We start from the raw sequence: 18,476 nt of genomic DNA on the forward strand, positions 1-18,476 counted from the left end.
CTAGATGAACTTGAAGCATTTTGTCTTGTCGTGGGGCAGGCGTGTCTTGAAGAGGACCGAGTCGACGCGGAACTGCGTGTAGAGCAGGGGCATGTAGCCATACACCTTGACGAAGAAGTTGATGCACTTGTGTCGCTCGTGGAAGTGCGAGTCGTCGTGCGAGAGAGCCTGGGGACAGCCCGGACAGCGGAACGTCCAGCGGGAGGTCACCTGTGAGGGCAGGGACAGAGGGGGTCACACACTGCCCCAGCAGGGGATGTCCTCTCTGTGCCCAGGGACTTGGATACAGACAGGATCCCAGAATGGTTTGGGTTGGAAGGGACCTTAAAGCTTGTCCAGTTCCAGGGCCACCTCCCACCAGACCAGGTTGCTCCAAGCCCTGTCCAACCTGGCCTGGAACACTCCCAGGTTTGGAGCAGCCACAGCTTTTCTGGGCAACCTGTGCCAGTGCCTCACCACCCTCACAGCCAAGAATTCCTTCCCAATATCCCATCTCTCCCTGCCCTCTGGCAGTGGGAAGCCATTCCCTGTGCCCTGTCACTCCATCTCAAGTCCCTCTGCAGCTCTCTTGGAGCCCCTTGAGGCACTGGAAGGGGCTCTAAGGTTTCCCCGGAGCCTTCTCCTCTCCAGGCTGAACACACCCAGCTCTCCCAGCATAGCAGAGCTGCTCCAGCCCTTGGAGCATCTCCATAGCCTCCTCTGGACTCGCTCCAGCAGCTCCACATCCTTCTAGTGTTGGTGCCCCAGAGCTGGAGGCAGCACAGCAGGTGAGTCTCACCTGAGTGGGGCAGAGGGGCAGAATCTCCCCCTCACCTGCTGCCCACAGATGCTACAGAAAAATTAGTAATTTGGGGCACCTCTTGTTTTGGGCACTCAAAGATCTTTGGAGGAGGCTCCAATTTTCAGAAGGTGCTGAGGGGCCACCCCTTGATTAAAGGTGATTAAGGGCCTCCTCGTCTGCCTTGAACCAGATATCCCATCACAGTGCCCCTTGGTTTTGGTCAGATTCTTCTCTCAGCTCTACAACCTCTACCTCACAGCAGCTCCTGCTGGGAACACCATACAGGAAAACCCACCTCCAAGGCAGCTGCTCATGATGGTGACATACTCATGGCTGAAAGAGCACTTTGCCAGCACTGGTAAAGAGCAGAATGATCTACATCCAAAATCTGTGGTCAAACCTGTGACATTCACTTGCCATCCCAGGGCAGGGGAATTTCAGCTTGGTTACACAGATGAGTCCAAATGCCTCTGGAAAGCCTCACAAAACCAGCGAGGAATCATTGCTACTTGTGCTGGAAAGAAGGAAATTTGTGGGTTTGGGATCAGCTGCTCAAAAGGGCCTTGGCCGAGCCAGGAACCCTCCAGCCTGAGCTGCAGCATAAGGCATAGAATCATGGAATGGTTTGGGTTGGAATGGACCTTAAAGATCATCCAGTTCCAACCCCTGCCATGGGCAGGGACACCTTCCATTAGACCAGGAATTTAGGCTGGTTTAGTCTTGTAATGTCAAACCCCAATCCATCCACTTGCTGTGACAGGGATTTGGTGGCTTCTAAGGGCTGAGCTTTCCACCTGGACTGATTTCCCTGGAGCAGAGCAGCCCCTAACACACCACTGCCTTTCAAACACAGAGACACAATCACTGCTTCTCCAGAAGTGCCAACCCAAGGACAACCAGGGGGTGCTTTACCTTGATGGGAGGTTTCCTTGTCAGGTGGGAGACCAAGAAGTTCATGGCGATGTCCTCACAGTTGATGTACTCATCCACCATGTCGCGGATGGCCTGCGGCATCACGTAGGAGTACAGGTAGGCGTAGTACTGGGAAGGGTGAAAAGCCACAAGGTGCTCAAGGTGGTCCCAGCAGTAAGTGCTCACTCACCACTTGTGCCACTCATGGCACCACAGGTGAGCACTGAGATATGGGACATATTTCATAATATGTTTAGGGTTTGGAATGGACCTTAGAGATCATCTAGTCCCAACTCCTGCCCTGGGCAGGGACATATCCCACCAGACCAGAGTCTTCCTGGCTTTGAACACTGCCAGGGTTGGGGCATCCACAGCCTCCCTGGGCTACCTGTGCCAGTGTCTGACCACCCCTGCTGGGGCATGTTTGACTCAAAACTCAAGGATGGCAGCAGAAAGACTGCCTGTAATGGAGCTAATCCTGCATCAAGATCTGCTGCAGCAACTGCAGCTGCAAGTCTACCCACAGACACCACCCTGTCACCTCAGAAACTGAGGAACGGGCTTTCAGCCCCCTCAGATCTTGCTGTCTTTGCTGCTGAGGAGTCAACCCGGCAGCAGTAGCAGGTGGCTAACCTTCCCAGGGTGCTAGGACAGCACAGGACCAGCTGTTGGCTGTGTTCTGATTGGGAGGAACTGAGGGAAAAGGAGCAGAGAGCTCCAAAATTTATTCCTTAAAAAATACAACCCCCCAAAGCTACAGCCTCGGGTTCCTCTGAGGAGGGAGGGGCAGCGCGGGGTGCTGTGGCCGTGAGGTCTCACCTTGTGGAAGAAGGCAGCACCAGTGAGTACCATGGAGAGCTCGCAGGAGTAGTTGGAGTTGTAGAGCCAGGACTGGTGGGGGATGTCCCAGGCGTGGTAGCGGCCAGGGAAGCCCACGATGCGATCTCTCGCCTCTCTCCACACGCTGCAAACACAGAGCCCTGGGCTGAGACAGCGACCCTGGGAGCGCGTCCCGGGCTGAGCACAGCTCCGGCTCGGAACCACCACGTGGCTCCCAACAAACAGAGGCTGCCGAGAGGCTCCAGGGGATGGAGATGTCTCTACAGAACTGCTCATCCAAAGAATGGCCAACAGACATTGCAGTTTGGGCTAAAGGATAAATATTGTCAACGTGTTTCTCTCCCAGAGACACATTCCAGTTGTTTATGCACGTGGAAAAGTGCTCCTAATCCATAAATTAGGGATTTTCTAACTCACAAGGGCAGTTCTATAGGTTTAAAAGAAAACTAAGTGCAGATACCAGTGTCTTCTGGCCTTTCCCAAATCCCTGAGACTTTCCATCTCCCAGATGTTCAGAGTCCTCTGCAAAGCTGAGATAACATCAATCTCCCGTTAGGAAAGCTTCAAGGCCAGGCTGGACAGGGCTTGGAGTAACCTGGGCTGGTGGAAGGTGTCCCTGCCCAGGGCAGCAAGGTGGAATGAGATGACCTTTAAAGTCCCTTCCAGCCTAAACCATTCTGGGATTCTGGGATTGTATGAAAGCTGCTGAGATGCTGAAGACCCTGATGTCTCCAGACAGAGGATCTGGAGTACCAAACTTCCAGCTCCCCATCCCAAACCAGCACCCAGCAACTTCCCAGGCTCTGGCCATACAGGAAAAACCTCTGGAGCCATAAGTGCATCTCTCACTCCAACACATGCTCACAGCTGAGCTGTAGGGAATTAAATCCCAAGGTTTGCACATGGGAGCGTGGGCTTGGCTTAATATTCTGCTCTCATCTGCTCATACTCCTCAAGAGAAATCCCACAGGGTAACTTAACCACTGGCAGGAATAATTACAAGAAGAGTCAGTGCCTAATGCCTAATCTGGGCAATAAGTCCAGCTCCCACTGGCAGAAGTGCTGGCTGCCTTTGGATCATCCCATCCCATCTCCCTAACATCCAAGCTGTGTCTCCAAACCCAATAACCACACTGCAAGAAACAACTCCCTGTTGGACACAGAAGGGTTTTCCCTTTTGCCCAGGTACAAACAGGGCAGAAAGTGGCCTCTTTGGTTTTTCCCTTGTGTGGATTCAAGTTCCACCCACAGGTCTTGTTCCTGGAGAGCTATAGGAGGAGCTACGAGGAGACTGAGATTCCCAGAGCCCTGAGCTTTCCTTAACTTAAGGACACAGCAGGAGCACAGATGTGTTTATTGTTCAATCCTCTACTCAGATTATCAAAACTCTGAGATAACCTACTAATGAATCCCAAGGAATGAACATCTCCAGCAGTTTCCCTGGCTCCCTCCTCCCCCCAGCCCTTGTTTGCTGCAGTTCCTGTCAATCCAGCGTGACTGTTTGGAAAAGCTGAAGTCGAAACTACTCATTCCCTTTCACTTCTCCCACGTCTCACTTTCCTACGAATGTGACACTTTTTCTTTCCCAACTCAGCCACAAAAATAAGGATTTCTCCAGAGAATCATCTTGGGTGTGCTCAGGGCTCCTGCCTCCAGCTCCCTCCTGAGCAGCAAACAGGGAAAAAATGAGGCTTTTTGCCCCAGGAATTACAGCCCAAAGCAAAGTTTCGACAAAACACAGTTGTTGTGTGCAGATATTCTCTCCATTCCCTGACTCCGGCTCTTCCCTGGCTCAGTGTGTTAACACAGAGAGGCTTTGTGGGAACGAGGTGTCTGGAAGCAGGGATATGAGTGAGAGTAGTACACAGCACTCACAAACTTCATTTGATGCCCTCCAGGGCTAATCACCAAAGCCTTGGCCAGGAGAAGGAAAACAGAGACCAAAGAGGAGGAAATAACAGCCCAGTTCAGATAAAGAGCCTGGAATGGAGCAAGGAAGGGAATCCAAGAGTCTTGACACCTCCTCTGGCTTTAATCCCTCTCACACCTCGTTTCTCATCTCTCTGAGGGAGCCTGGTGGGTTTCCAGGCATTTTGTGCCTTTTAATCCTCCTCCCAAACACATTTTGGTGAGAGCTGGTCCCTGTCTCCCACCCCCAGGCAGCTGTTCTGGGATTTGGGATCGCAGTCCTGCCCCGACAATCCATGGCCAAACAAGCTCCAGTGCTCTCTCCTCGTGCCATCCTCACTCCCAGCAGCTTTTGGCAGTCAGTGAGGTTTGGCTGTAGGAGCTGCAGGAGCAGCTGGCACAAACATCCCACGGCAGGAGCCCACGGAACTGCCTCTGCCTCGGCCCTGTGATCAGGAGCTTTCTGCCAGGGAAAAGGCAAGGGAAAACATATATGCTGGAGCAGAGCAGTGGTGAGAATGAAAGCAACCAACACCACCCTTTGCTGTGTAACATCTGACTTTTCCATGTTCTTCAGGCAAAAATGCCCAAAGAGGTGTCACATCCCAATCCCAGATGGAGCAGAGGACAGCAGCCACCAGGAGCACATGAACATCACGTCCTGGCCTTGCCTATGGCACGTGAAGGATGCAGTGCAGCATTTTGTTTTCCAGTTTCCATCCACCCCAGGAAGCTACAGACCCCCAACACCATTTTACCAACACAGCAAAAGCTGAAGAACTGAGGCTAAGAAGTGTGAGGATCAGGATTGCATGGACAACCTGGGATAAACCCAATCACCTGCACTTGTTAAACAGCCCATTAGTGGATATTTCTCCAAGCAATGGAGTTGGAAAGCCATGGGAAGGGATGTGCCCTAACTCTGGCCCTGCCTTTAGCCACGAGGCCACACTGCACCTGAGCAGAGCCTGGATGTGGGGAACAGCAGTTTGGGTGCAAGGGCTGAACGTGCAGAGGTCGCTCACCGGAAGCCGAACATGATCTCGTCGTGGCGCAGGTGAGCGTCGTCGTCGATGGACAGGATCGCCTCCGTCTCGATCTCGTCCCACGGCAGGAAACGGTTGTTCAGGCTGTTCTTCTCCGTGCGGACAACCTGCGTGAGGAACACGACAGTCAGTGTCTGTGTGTGCCTGAGGAACAGACCTGGGCCTTGGGGCTGCACATTCCGGGTGTGCAGCTCCTGCAATAGGGAATGCTTTGCAGCTCCTGCAATAGGGAATGCTTTCCAGCCAAAGAGCACCAGCCCCAGCAATTCCCCTTATCCGCAGCCGTATGTGTGTAAAATCCTATGGAATTTTTCCCCCTTCTTAGAATCATAAGAGGATCACAGAGTACCTTGAGCTGGAAGGGACCCACAAGGACCATCAAGTCCAACTCCAGGCCCTGCACAGGACACCCACCAGTCCCATCCTGTGCCTGAGAGTGTTGTCCAAACACTCCTTGAGCTCTGGGGCCGTGATCACTTCACTGGTGCCCAACGAGCCTGTGGAGGAAAAACCTTTTCCGGATATCCATCCCAAACCTGCCCACACTGGACCCTTCTCCCTTCCTCTTACAGTTTTTGCCTGCCCCACCCGATCCACAGCCACTCAGTTCATCCCAGTTTCCCATCCCATTCACTCCCTCCAGTCATTTCCCTGTCTCTCCTCCAAACAATCTCCATTTAAACATAAAGTCCAGCCTGGTGAAAAGATTAAGGTGTCACAGCAGTAAAACTCCATTGAATAAAATTACATTTTTTCCAGCCACAAAAAAGCCGAAGCTGAAACCATTACCAGTGGGAATATTTGTATTGGGACCTGAGGGACAGCTGGGAACATTAAATTCCCGTGCAAAGCCAGTGTTGGAGCTTTCATCCATCAATAGCTGCTGGGGAGGTGGAACATTTGACAGGAATATGTTAAATATTTCACTGAAGATCCATCAAAAGCACCAAATTAGGCAGTTCTGAGCTATGGTGGAGCAGGGCCAAAGCAGAGCCAGCAACATTCCGACCCTGGAGCGCTGCAGTGCAATTAGTGCCTTAAGGACATAGCAAAAGCAGAGACAATGTTGGCACAGGAATTTCTTCCCACTCTCCCTCCTGAGGTGGAGAAGCATCACAAAAATCAGCTCAGCACTTGGATTTACTTTCGGAGTTATTGTGAGGCAGCAGATGCTTCCAGGGATATCTCCTCTACCTGGGAACTGCTGGCAAAGAGAGGATGCAGGAATGATGGTGGGAATGGGGGGTGAGGAGGGAAGCAAGAAGGAGGCAACACCACACACTGTTCAGCTCTGCAATCCTCAGCACTGGAAGGACATGGACTTGGAGTGATTCCAGAGGAGGTCACAGAGATGCTCCAAGGGCTGGAGCAACTCTGCCATGGATCCAGGCTGGGAGAGCTGGGAGTGTTCAGCCTGGAGAAGAGAAGGCTCAAGAGAGGCCTTAGAGCCCCTTCCAGTGCCTCAAGGGGCTCCAAGGGAGCTGCAGAGGAACTTGGGACAAGGGATGGAGGGACAGGACAAGGGGGAACGGCTTCCCACTGCCAGAGGGCAGGGAGAGATGGGATATTGGGAATAAATTCTTGGCTGTGAGGGTGCTGAGGCACTGGCACAGGTTGCCCAGAGCAGCTGTGGCTGCTCCATCCCTGGAAGCATTTTAGGCCAGGTTGGACAGGGCTTGGAGCAACCTGGGCTGGTGGGAGGGGGTTGGAACTAGATGGTCTTTAAGGTCCCTTCCAACCCAAACCAATCTGTGATTCCCTAAGTCACCTACATTGACCTTCTGCAGGACCCAGGTCACAGGGACCTCACCTCAGACCTGAGCTGTCGCTGGTAGAAGCATCTCTGCCAGAAAAGCATCCTGTCTCCACTTGATGACATCAACAGTGGGAACACTTTCCTCTGAGATGTTCCCTCTCAAACCTCAACGTTGCTCCTTGTGAACTATGTGCCTTCAGCTCCCAGCTGCTGTCCTTGGGTCTGACCTGCTCCAGAACAGCCCACAAGAGCCATAACCTACCCTCTCTCTGTCCTTTATCGTACACTGAGGGCTCAATCTCTCACCCAGAGCTGTTTCTCCTGTTCTTTCTCAACAATCTTGGGCCAAGAGCTCTGTCAGAACCCAACGAAAGTTGTTCCCTCAGCAAAGCTGAAACACTGTGCTCCAGCAAAATGAAAGTCAGCAGTTACCCTTATCCAAGGGGATTAAAATAATGAAGAGGACATGAAATCAGTCAGTGAACTACAAGAGAGACCCCAGCACATCTATCGAAAAGACACTTTCCCTTACAGCAAATCTTAAGGCTCTAAACACCGACCAAGCATCAGTCTAAGACCTGTACACAAATTCCCACCCCTCCAGACTCAAACTTGTCCATGATTTTGTACTTTTGCCTGTCTTATTTTGATTATTTTGGGTTTTTCCTTGGGAATAATTTTCTTTACAACACTTTGCCATCAGCTAAATGCCTCCCCAGCTCAAAATCATGAACCTCCTGAGCAGTCTGAAAACTTCTGAGCAAACTCAAGGTGATCTAGTTCCACACCATGGGATTTTTTTGACTAAAGGAGCCCAAACCACACCACTATGAGGTCCATTTGCTCCTGGTGTTTGTTGTTCACAGACGCACTGGACAAATGGATCTTTAAAATGTTAGAGAGAACAAAATCAGAGCATAAATCCAGAGTCTGCCCAGCCATAATGTCCTTAACCAATACTTTATAGTGTGTTTTTATTCATAAATATAAAAAATGCAGCAAAATCAATACCTCCCAGCAATCTCCTTGCTAGTGAGGCTTCATGCTTGAGTTTTAAATTAAGTGTCACATATAATTTGAGGGTGAAAATGTGAAGGATGCCTGTGCCCTTGGAGAAGCTTTGGCAGCTCAGCTTAGTGAACTGGATTGATTCCTGGGCAAAGAGCAAACTCTGCAAGAAACCAGGAGCCTCGTTGCTCACATCAGGTCTCTGTGAGAACAAAAGCCAGAAGGATGCCCTTAGGAGAGCTGGATAACTTGGGGAGACGAGGAGGAAGATCTCAGGTAAAGGATCCATTTCCATCATTCCCAAAGATGTGCTAATTCAACCCAAACGAGATGGGGGAAGTTTTTTCCTGTGAGGGTGGTGAGGCATTGGCACAGGTTGCCCAGGGAGGTTGTGGCTGCCCCAACCTGTCAGTGTTCATTCCAGGTTGGATAAAACCTGGAGCAACCTGGTCTGGTGGGAGGTGTCCCTGCCCAGGGCAGGGGGTTGAGACTAGATGATCTATAAGGTCCATTCTAACCCCTTACCTTAGCATACAACTATGAAAACAGCAGAGTGGGGATGAGGACACCACGAGCTCCTTTTCACCATGCAGCTGGGAATTACAGGGCTGAAGACACAGTAGCCAAATGCATTTGCCTCTTCCTCCTGAAGAGCTGACCTCGATCTAGACTTGGAAGGGAAAAGCTGAGAGCTCCTGCCAGCACAGTCCTCCAGGGAGGACACGGATTTACAGTGCTGTCAATCCCAGCAGAGTGGGGATGAGGACACCACGAGCTCCTTTTCACCATGCAGCTGGGAATTACAGGGCTGAAGACACAGTAGCCAAATGCATTTGCCTCTTCCTCCTGAAGAGCTGACCTCGATCTAGACTTGGAAGGGAAAAGCTGAGAGCTCCTGCCAGCACAGTCCTCCAGGGAGGACACGGATTTACAGTGCTGTCAATCCCTTTTCTTGGCACCAACTTGGAAGGTTTTATTAATAAGACTCAGTGAAGCAAGTCTCCTGCTTCGCGGGGGAGAGCTCAAGCCAGAGGCTCCCGGGCTGTGTCCTTTTCCTTGCTGCTGTCCCCAGGACTGATCCACTGGGCTGGAGCAAAGCCCTCGGCAAAACTCAGCTCAGCACTGACCTCAGGGGTGGGATCTGCCCAGGACCTCACCTGGGGCAAAGCTCCCAACCAGGACCTTCACTGACAAATCAGAGAATCACAGAAAGTTAAGGGCTTGGAACAGACCTTAGAGATCATCTAGTCCCAACTCCTGCCCTGGGCACGACTCCTCCCACCAGAGCAGGTTGCTCAAGGCTTAATCCAATCTGTCTTTGAACACTGCCAGGGTTGGGGCAGTCACAGCCTCCCTGGGCAACCTGTGCCAGTGTCTGACCACCCTCACAGGAAAAAATAGATAAGCATTCAGATCCTCTCCATTAAGAAGAGTGGTAACACATCTCCTAGATCATGGGTGACCCATCTGAGCACTTGGGACTTGGCTCCAGAGGTGCATTTGTCATCATCATCATCCCCACCCATCAAGGAAGGCATGATTTGTATACTTGGGAGCTGATGATCTTCACCCCACCCACACCCTCAATCCAAGCTGAGCAGGCTGCTTCCCATCCACCTTTCTTTGTGCAGAAAGCTAATGGGAAGTCAAGGCTTCTCCAGCTCTCCCATGAGCACATGTGGCTGCTAAAGTGGAAAAGAAATCTATTAAAAATCAGCCAAACTAGGCTTAATAGAGGTCAGGGAGTGCTCTGTTAGAGGACCTTGGGAGATGGTGAATTCCAGCAGGTGGGAACAACAAGCAGATACCAAGGATCCCTGAAACTAATCAGATATTTCTTTTCAACTCCTAGTTTGGACAAATTCAGACATCTTTTGAGTAAGAAAGTTGCTCAGATCAGCCCTTACACCAGATCCCTTCCCTCTACACATCAGACACAAGTGCTGGGATTATTTACATGACTCTTTGGAAGGAGTGAAGTATGTGCAGATTCATGTATCTGTAAGCAGGATAAATCACATCCTTTATTACCATGGCTGACTCCATTCCCCACTCCCTCTGCAGTGAAGGTGTTAGATCAGACTGGCACTTTCTTCTCTGCCAATGTGACCAGAGATGTGGACAAGGAAGACAGGTCTGTCTGGTCCCACTGAACAGTATCCTCCTGGAAGCTGTGTGTTTTTCGGGAGCACAGCTGTCAGAATGGGTTTGCACTGATGCACTGGAAATGAAGCAACAAGTTTGGGATGTCAGAAGGAGACAAAAAACTGTCTCTGGCTGGACATCAGGAAGAATTTCTTCATGGAAAGGGCTGTCAGGCACTGGACTGTGCTGCCCAAGGATCTGGTGGAGTCACCATCCCCGGAGGTGTCCAAGAAATGACTGGATGTGGCACTCAGTGCTCTGGTCTAGCTGACAAAGTGTGATGGGTCATGGGTTGGACTCAGTGATCTTGGAGGCCTTTTTCAACCTCAATGATTCTGTAAACATCCTGACTACAGGGAGTCACTGGGAGAGGATCCATATGGAAACTACACACCTGAGGTTCATTTTCTTAAACATTTCTTTGATCCTTATTTCTTCATGCTCTGTGCTACCTTCCCCCATTTCTCATGTCAGAGCTGCAGAGGTCAATCCCAGGCAGACACCACATGTGAGCACTGGCTCCAAGATGAGCAGCCAAGCTGACTGCCAAAGCAGCTGCCAAGGAGAAGCCAAAGCAGTTGTTGCCATCAGTACAGATGCCACCAAAAATCTCTGCAGCTCTCCACCCATTCCCAGTGAGATGACACTGGTATAAATCACACAAGTCTGACCAAGTCCACATTACGCCCCTGATTTTCTCAGTATTTTATCACTACCTGCTCCTGAGCAAGCTGAGACGCTCCACAAAAGCTGGCAGGACCATCACAGCTCTCAGCCCAGACCTCAGATCAGCTCAACTGCCCTTACCAAGGACAGATAACCAACTGCCTCCTCAAAGTGCAGCACCACACTCGGCAGTGCTGGTGTCCTGCCCTGCCCACACCGAACTCTTTCCTCCTGCCAGTCTCAACTCCCACCATGAGAAAACCCTCAGAGGACAGAAATTCATCCAGTTCCTACTGGCCAGCATCCTGCTTTCCAAAGCCAAAGCACACGTCCAGGCTCTCAGCTCAGCCAGCAGCTCTTCGTTTCGTAATGAACAAATCAGGCCTCCCTTGCTGTACCAGGAGGCTCCTCCCGGCACGCTGCCAGGCTGAGTGGGCAGGCAGAGGATGGGATGCTGGCATGGCATCTCCAGCACAACCAAGCCCCTGGGATGATGCCTCTCCTCCCCACAATCACGCTCTTTCCCAACACAGACCTGAAAACTCAAGGAAATTAGTCCAGCGGGACGTGGGACTCCAGAGCATTTCTGACAGCTCCCGATGAGCTGCAAATCCAGGGGGAACTGCAGCCCTGCACTTTGACACATGGTGTCAAAGCTCCTTCCAGAAATGCTGCCAGCACTGGCAGATCTCAGCAGATTGGCATTTTGTGAAGAAATGGATGCTCTTTTGACTGTGCTTGTGATAATTAATGTTAAAAAAACTTGGGACGCAAAGGGAAAATCACGGATGCACGAAGCAGCTCTCTGAGGTGTTTGTCAAGACAACGATATTTTGATGTTATCCTGGGGTTAGCACGCTCAGATCCAGCAGATATTGATAAACAGGCATGGTGTGACCACAGCTCCTAAATGGTCTCTATTACCACCTGCAAGGCCATTGTGGAGGGAGTTCCAGGCTGCTCAGATCTTCCTACATCCGAGGCACAGCTGTAAAGGAACATGCTCCCCTCAGGACTGGTCCCCTCCACACCAACCAGCCCTTCACTCCTGTCTGGCTCCCAGCTCCACTCCAGCCAGTCTGGATGAGTCCAGGACATGCTTGGATCTAGCATCACCATCAGCTGTGGCTGGGCAAGGGGGAGAGCAGGCAGGAGAAAGGAGACAGCACTTCATCACTGCTCATTCCCAGACCTCTCCCACATCACAGAATCACAAAATATCCTGACTTGGAAGGGATCCACAAGGATCATTGAGTCCAACCCTTGGCCCTGCACAGAACACCCCAACAATCCCACCCTGTTCCTGAGAGTGTTGTCCAAACACTCCTGGAGCTCTGTCAGGCTTGGGGCCATGACCACTGCCCTGGGGAGCTGTTCCAGTGCCCAAACACCCTCTGGGGGAAGAAGGTTTTCCACATATCCAGTCGAAGCCTCCCCTGACACAGCTCCAGCCATTCCCTTGGGTCCTGTCACTGCTCACAGAAAGCAGAGGACAGTGCTGCCCCTTCACTTCCCCTTGTGAGGAAGCTGCAGACCATGGGGAGGTCTTCCCTCATTCTCCTCCAGGCCAATCAAACCAAGTGACCAGTTCTCACCTATCCCACATGTACCCTCTGGAATCTGCTCTTTTGCTTGGTTTGATGGCACTTGCACAAAAAATAGTCATTCATGTGAACACCCACCCAAACCCAGCTCTTCAGACACTCTTAGCAGGACGTTTCTTTAGTCATCCACTGCCTGATGAGGCATCCTTGGGTTTTGCAGTGGTTTCCCCTGGCAATTCTTCACCTTCTTGTTTTTCCTTTCATCTTTCCTTGTAAAGACGGATCGGAAAGTTACCATTATCCCCTTTCTCATGTATTAATTATTCTCCTGCTCCTTCCCCAGTGCTTCCCCTTCACCTTGAAACAGCCACAGCCCCTCCTTGATGCCCTGAACCTCTAGACTTGTGTGCTTTGCTACCTCCAACTTAAAGCCTTTTCAAAATCTGAATTAAAAGGATTTATAGACTATTTTAAGACTCATCTCCAGAGGTACGAGAAGAGTTTCACTGAAAGGATATTTAGCTCCAGAGCTATCCACAGGCAGCACACACTGAATACAAATTGGCAAAACAGATGCATTTTTAAAATAGGCATAATTAAATAATGCAACATAAAACCCAGCATAAATTATCCCCTGCTGAGAACAAAACCACACAGGAAGATACCATGGAAAAGCCTTTTTTTAAACTGATCCTGTGTCCATGCACATGAGATGTGCAAACACTTGGTCTCCTTTTAAACTCCTCAGCTGTGATCAGGGGGTCGCTGGTCTCCAAGAGGAGAAAACAGCTTGTGATACAAATAAAACTGATTATTTATTCACTTTCATACAGAAGCAGCTGCTGCATCTTCCTAGAGAAACTGAGGGAGAAGAATGTTTATTTTAACATTAAAGGGATCCAGATACTCATTCATTTTTGTTCTCTCTGTGTGTTGCTGTTAGTGGCTGTGCAATTAAAGCTGCACATTGAGTTGGTTGTCTGATTAGATTTATTTTACAATTATTTGTAATTACTTGGCTCCAAAGAACATCACTGGGATAACTCCCTGCCATGTTCAAATACCTCATCTCCCATTGCTGCAGCTCTCTCCCTTCTCAACTTTCTGAAACTCCACTCTGTGCTTTACATGAAAGCTCACAGGGAAAAACTGTGGAGCACCAGGGAACATCAAAGGTCATGATCCAACTTCCATTAGGACATCTGGGATCATGAGCCTGATGTACAAGGTGCTGTTTGCTATGAAACCACGGAAAGTAATTTGAAAAGGAAGAGCTCACACTCAGGGTTTAATACTATTAACCCAAATTTTGTGTTTTTTTCAATGAAATAGGCAATATCCAAAGCTGAGATCACAGAATCATGGAATCATTAAGGTTAGAAAAGTCTTTGGAGATCACTGAATCCAACTATTCCCACAACGCTTCCAAGGCCACCACTATCCATGTCTCCCAGTGTCACATCCACAGGGATGTTAATTCCCTCCAGGGATGGGGACTCCACTCCTGCCTTGGGCAGCTGTGCCAGGGCTGGACAGCCCTTTCCAGGCAGGAATTGTTCTTAATATCCAATCTACACCTTCCCTGGTGCAACTTGGGGCTGTTTCCTCTTGTCCTGTCGTTCCCTGGGAGCAGAGCCTGACCCCACCTGGCTGCACCTCCTGTCAGAGAGCTGCAGAGAGCAGAAGGTTCCCCTGAGCCTCCTTTTCTCCAGGCTGAGCCCCCACAGCTCCCTCAGCTGCTCCTGCTGCTCCAGCCCCTTCCCCAGCTCCGTTCCCTTCCCTGGACACCTCCAGCCCCTCCATGTCCAGGGCCCAGAACTGCCCCCAGGATGGGAGGTGCCTCAGCATTGCCAAGTACATGCCAAGTGTGATGTTCTGACAGATGTCACAGTTCTTTATCAATGCTCTTTCAAGTTGCAGCTGGATGAACATCACAAACCTGCTTTCACCTGGCAGATCCTGTCCTGGTATTCAAGGACTGAAAATTCCAATTAAATTCTGCTCAGCCTAGTAACAGTCCCAGAGCTCAGAGCTGAAACACCCCGGGAGCCTATGGATGGCAGCAGGAGTGTCTGCAGCACAGATCCAATGCAAGCAGGGGCATAGGTACACAGTTATTTGTCTGAACTTCATCCTCTGTGCCTCTTTTCCTCTCCAAATAGCCCTCGGATGCTATAGTGGTAATTTTAATAGGAAAAAGGCTGTTTCATAAAGCAGTTTTCTTTCTAAAGCTCAGGTGATGATGTAATGCCCTGTTGAAACTAGTGGCATGTCCCAAGCTGAAGTGGCAGCGTTTGAACAAACCAGCTCTGTCTATCCTTCCCTAATCTCCCAGGGCAGCTGTTAGGTTGATGAATGCTTGCTAACAACTCAGAGATCTTTGGACTGAAAAAGCCTGTTGGAGGGTTTGCAAAGGTCAGTCCTACACAATAGGAATGTTGCCCTTTCAGATTCAAAGTCACGAAACCTGTTGAATTTCACCCAAGGTCTGTCAGCGTAGCCCCAATTAAGTGAAGTGGTGGAACAAGAGCGTTGGATGTAGAAGGCTGTGACCCAGGAGCTCAGGGCTGGAGAGGCACAGCACTGTATCACTTAATACAGGAAAAAATAGCAGCTAATGTCAGCTTCCCCATTTCCATCCCTGATTAATTTTATTTGCACTATAAAATTCAGTCTGAGGGGAAGCTTTTTCCCACTATCTCCACAGCAGCCCATCTCCGGCTCCGTGTTTCCATCCAATCCAGGCCACTGAGCTCTCCCCAGACAAGACCCAGCAGCATGTTCTGATGAAATGGGGACACCTGCCTTACACTTTCTGCACTAAAACCACTTTGCTAATATTAAGTAAAACACAGAGATGCCATTTCAGACCAGGCCTCACTGCTGAGAAAGAGAACATGCAAAGAGACAGAAAGAGGGCAGGCAGCAGCTTTTAACTCCTTTCACAAGGTGGAGTGGTAGTGCCTGGAGCTTAGGGATGGGGGATTCAAACCACTTGTGTGTAGTAAAAACTTTCCAGACTGGTAAATACCAACAGCTCAGGGATGGATGTGTGTACTGCCAGTGAGCCTGGTAATGGGTACCACCCTTGTGCTTCAGATTTAACCCAACTCAGAGCCCTGGGATTCAGCTGCAGGTCCTCACAGCATCCTGGGCTGTCCCTGAAGGCAGCAGAGCCTGAGGAGCACATCAGGTTAGAGTGGCCACTGCTCTGAACTAGTTCTCATCTCCTGGATCTGTGTTGGGGGTTACAGGGAAGCTGGCACTGCACCAGGCAGGGCAGAGCTGCACAAGGGCAGAAGGATATCCACATGCTGCTTGGGCCAATTTGTTTCAGAGCAGTTTGTGAATTTCAGAGCAGCCGAATGAGAAGAGGCCAGGAAAGAGCCCACGGCCAGGACTATCCTGTTCCTGCACTTGAACTACACACAGAGCTGCTGTGTGATACAGCCAGTGCAGAGGAAGAAGACAAACCTGACCAGCTCAAAAAGGAACTGACTGGTAAAGCCTGACCTTATTTCAGACCAAATATTCAGTTTTCCTGCCTGCCTCACTTTCCCAGCTGTGCAGTTGATGGAGCACTCGGCAGAGATCTGTCATGCCAGGTACAATCTCAATACCTTGTTCACCTTGGAAGAGACATACGAGACTCATACGAGAGCCAAAGAACCACTCAGACTGCAACTCCCCAACCCTATTTAAATAAACAAGCAAACTCCCAAAACTTCTAAACTACTGAAGCCCAGATCTCTCTCAGGCTGTCACACCTCAGTCTCCACTAGCTAATTCGTCCATTTCTAATTTCACTGGAAAAGGCACATTACTAGTTCCCCGGTCCGTGCCGAGAAGTGTGACAGCAAACGGACTGAGAGCTCAGGGATGGATCTGGGAAGGGCTGTCACATCTCATCTGTGAGACAGAGAGATGGAAAAGTCAGCAAGGCAGTCCAGGAGTACCCCTGAGGTATATCCTCCTCTTGCCAGCCCATCAGCTGCTGTGCAATACCAGGTCAACAGCAACAATGGGATGGAAACACAGCAACATCCACCTTAGAGACAGAGAAATGCACAACAGAGAGGCAGAAAAGAAGAAAGTGCTGGAAACCCAAGGGCTGTGGTCCCAGGGGATTACTGGAAATACCTTCTTTCTATTCACTGAGTGAAGCAGAGCTCATCTTTCCACACTTTGCTCTCTGGCTGATAGCTTGGCTGCTTTAATTAACAGAAGCTTGCTCAGTGCAAATCCTCTGTATTGTCGTGCAATTACTTCTTCAGCAGGTTCCTTCTCGGGATCTGTCAAACAGGATTTCCACTGCAGCAGGAAAACAAAACACCTGGCAGAGCAGGTGCCTTTATTTTTAGATTTGTTAAAACTGGCCCAGCTCACTGTTTAGAACACATTACACCCAATGATGCTCAGTGATGTTCAGCATTTAGAAGTTGCTGTGGCCCATACTAGAAGAGCTTTAGCTCAGGCATTCAGTTCTGGGGACTGAAGGCATCCAAATGGACATTAAATCCCAACTAAGGGAGGAAGGAATTGGAGTCAGACTATGAACTCACTGAGCAGCTACTAAAAGAGTCCGTGTATAAGCTCAGATGGAAGCAGAGCCCAGAAGCCATCAAGTTCGCAGGTAGGTTATTTTTTTGACGGGAAGAGGACAGAGGATTTATTAATGCTTATGTGGCTGAGAGCAGCAACCATAAAGCACTCAGGCTCACAAACTCACTTTTGGCTTCCAGGTTTATTCCAGACTGGAAGGTTTCCGGGCACTTGTGAGATGAAAAGGCTGAGATCTCACTGGGAAAGTTCTGGATGAAACAAAGACAGCTTTCTGCCAGCATGTCTGTCCTCAAATCCATTGTCTAGAGATGAGAGCTCCTTTATGTAATGTTAGAAGAAAACAACTATCCTAGTACCCATATCACAATTCCCTAATAGGCATTTTATCCCTCATTGTTCCAGGAGCACAGCTCTTGGAGAAAAGCAATTTCCATCAGCTCAGATATCAGAGGATAGGGCTGGGATGTCATCCTGAATGTGATCAGATAAAGAGAGAGGCATTTTCCCCAAACACAATCTCACCTCAGCAAGCAATAAACACCTTCTCCCTCAATGTGGCTGATGACAAACCAGGATACAAGTCCCAGATGGGTTTCTGAGGAATTTCCCTTTCCTCATAGGCTTCAATTGGAACCCCTAGCTGAATCCTACTTCACCCAGTCCATGTACCACACCAGCCCACTGTCTTCCATCCAGAGGAGAACCAACCCCATGCCCAAGCCATGGAGAATGTCATGTTCTTCAAAGCTTGGCTTATCCCAAGACTTGGTTAAACAAAATCCAGGGGGAAAAAACACTTCCATCAAGAGGTAGTTAGTACACTACTGCCAAACATATGGTTAGGATGAATCCACACTACCAGAATCACCTCCCACATCCCACAGTATGGGCTGGGAATTAAGGACCAGCATGTGTTAGAAATTACAGAGTTCACACAAATGAAGCATAATTAAAAACAATTCCTTTCATAAATTTCTGATAAACCAGCCTAATTAATACCAGTGTTTTGAAACCAATTGCCTTTGTCACCTGCATTGAGAGCAAAAGGAAAATGAGCCTTATTGGAAAGAATTATCCATCTTACAGCTGCTCTGAAGCTTTTCTTGTTCCCTTAGTTCTCTGCTGTCACAGTAAAACCTGGGGCTGTCCCTTGCCACAGAGATAAGCCAGACTTCCACCAGCCAGGCTCTGGGCAGCCTGGAGATCAAAGCCATGATTAGCCCTTCCAGATCCAGGCTGGAAACTGAACCTCCCTGCCAAAAACACTTTCAAAGTTCAGTGTTGAGAACAAAAACCATTTCCCTTCC

The 18,476-nt window shown here is 49.8% G+C and overlaps 1 protein-coding gene across 1 annotated transcript in view; it reads right to left on the bottom strand.

Annotated features, from left to right (window-relative positions):
- The window catches only part of EXTL3 (exostosin-like glycosyltransferase 3), a 29,991-nt gene continuing 11,515 nt past the window's right edge, over positions 1–18,476 (bottom strand). Inside the window, exons 2-5 of the mRNA XM_009071308.1 lie at positions 5,467–5,594; positions 2,513–2,657; positions 1,694–1,822; positions 1–210 (exon numbers count right to left, since the gene is read on the bottom strand). Of these exons, the coding sequence (XP_009069556.1) occupies positions 1–210; positions 1,694–1,822; positions 2,513–2,657; positions 5,467–5,594 (612 nt within the window). The remainder of the gene's footprint in view (positions 211–1,693; positions 1,823–2,512; positions 2,658–5,466; positions 5,595–18,476) is intronic.

The sequence above is a fragment of the Acanthisitta chloris genome, unplaced genomic scaffold, assembly GCF_000695815.1.
Source record: "Acanthisitta chloris isolate BGI_N310 unplaced genomic scaffold, ASM69581v1 scaffold9553, whole genome shotgun sequence".
Taxonomy (NCBI): Eukaryota; Metazoa; Chordata; class Aves; order Passeriformes; family Acanthisittidae; genus Acanthisitta; species Acanthisitta chloris.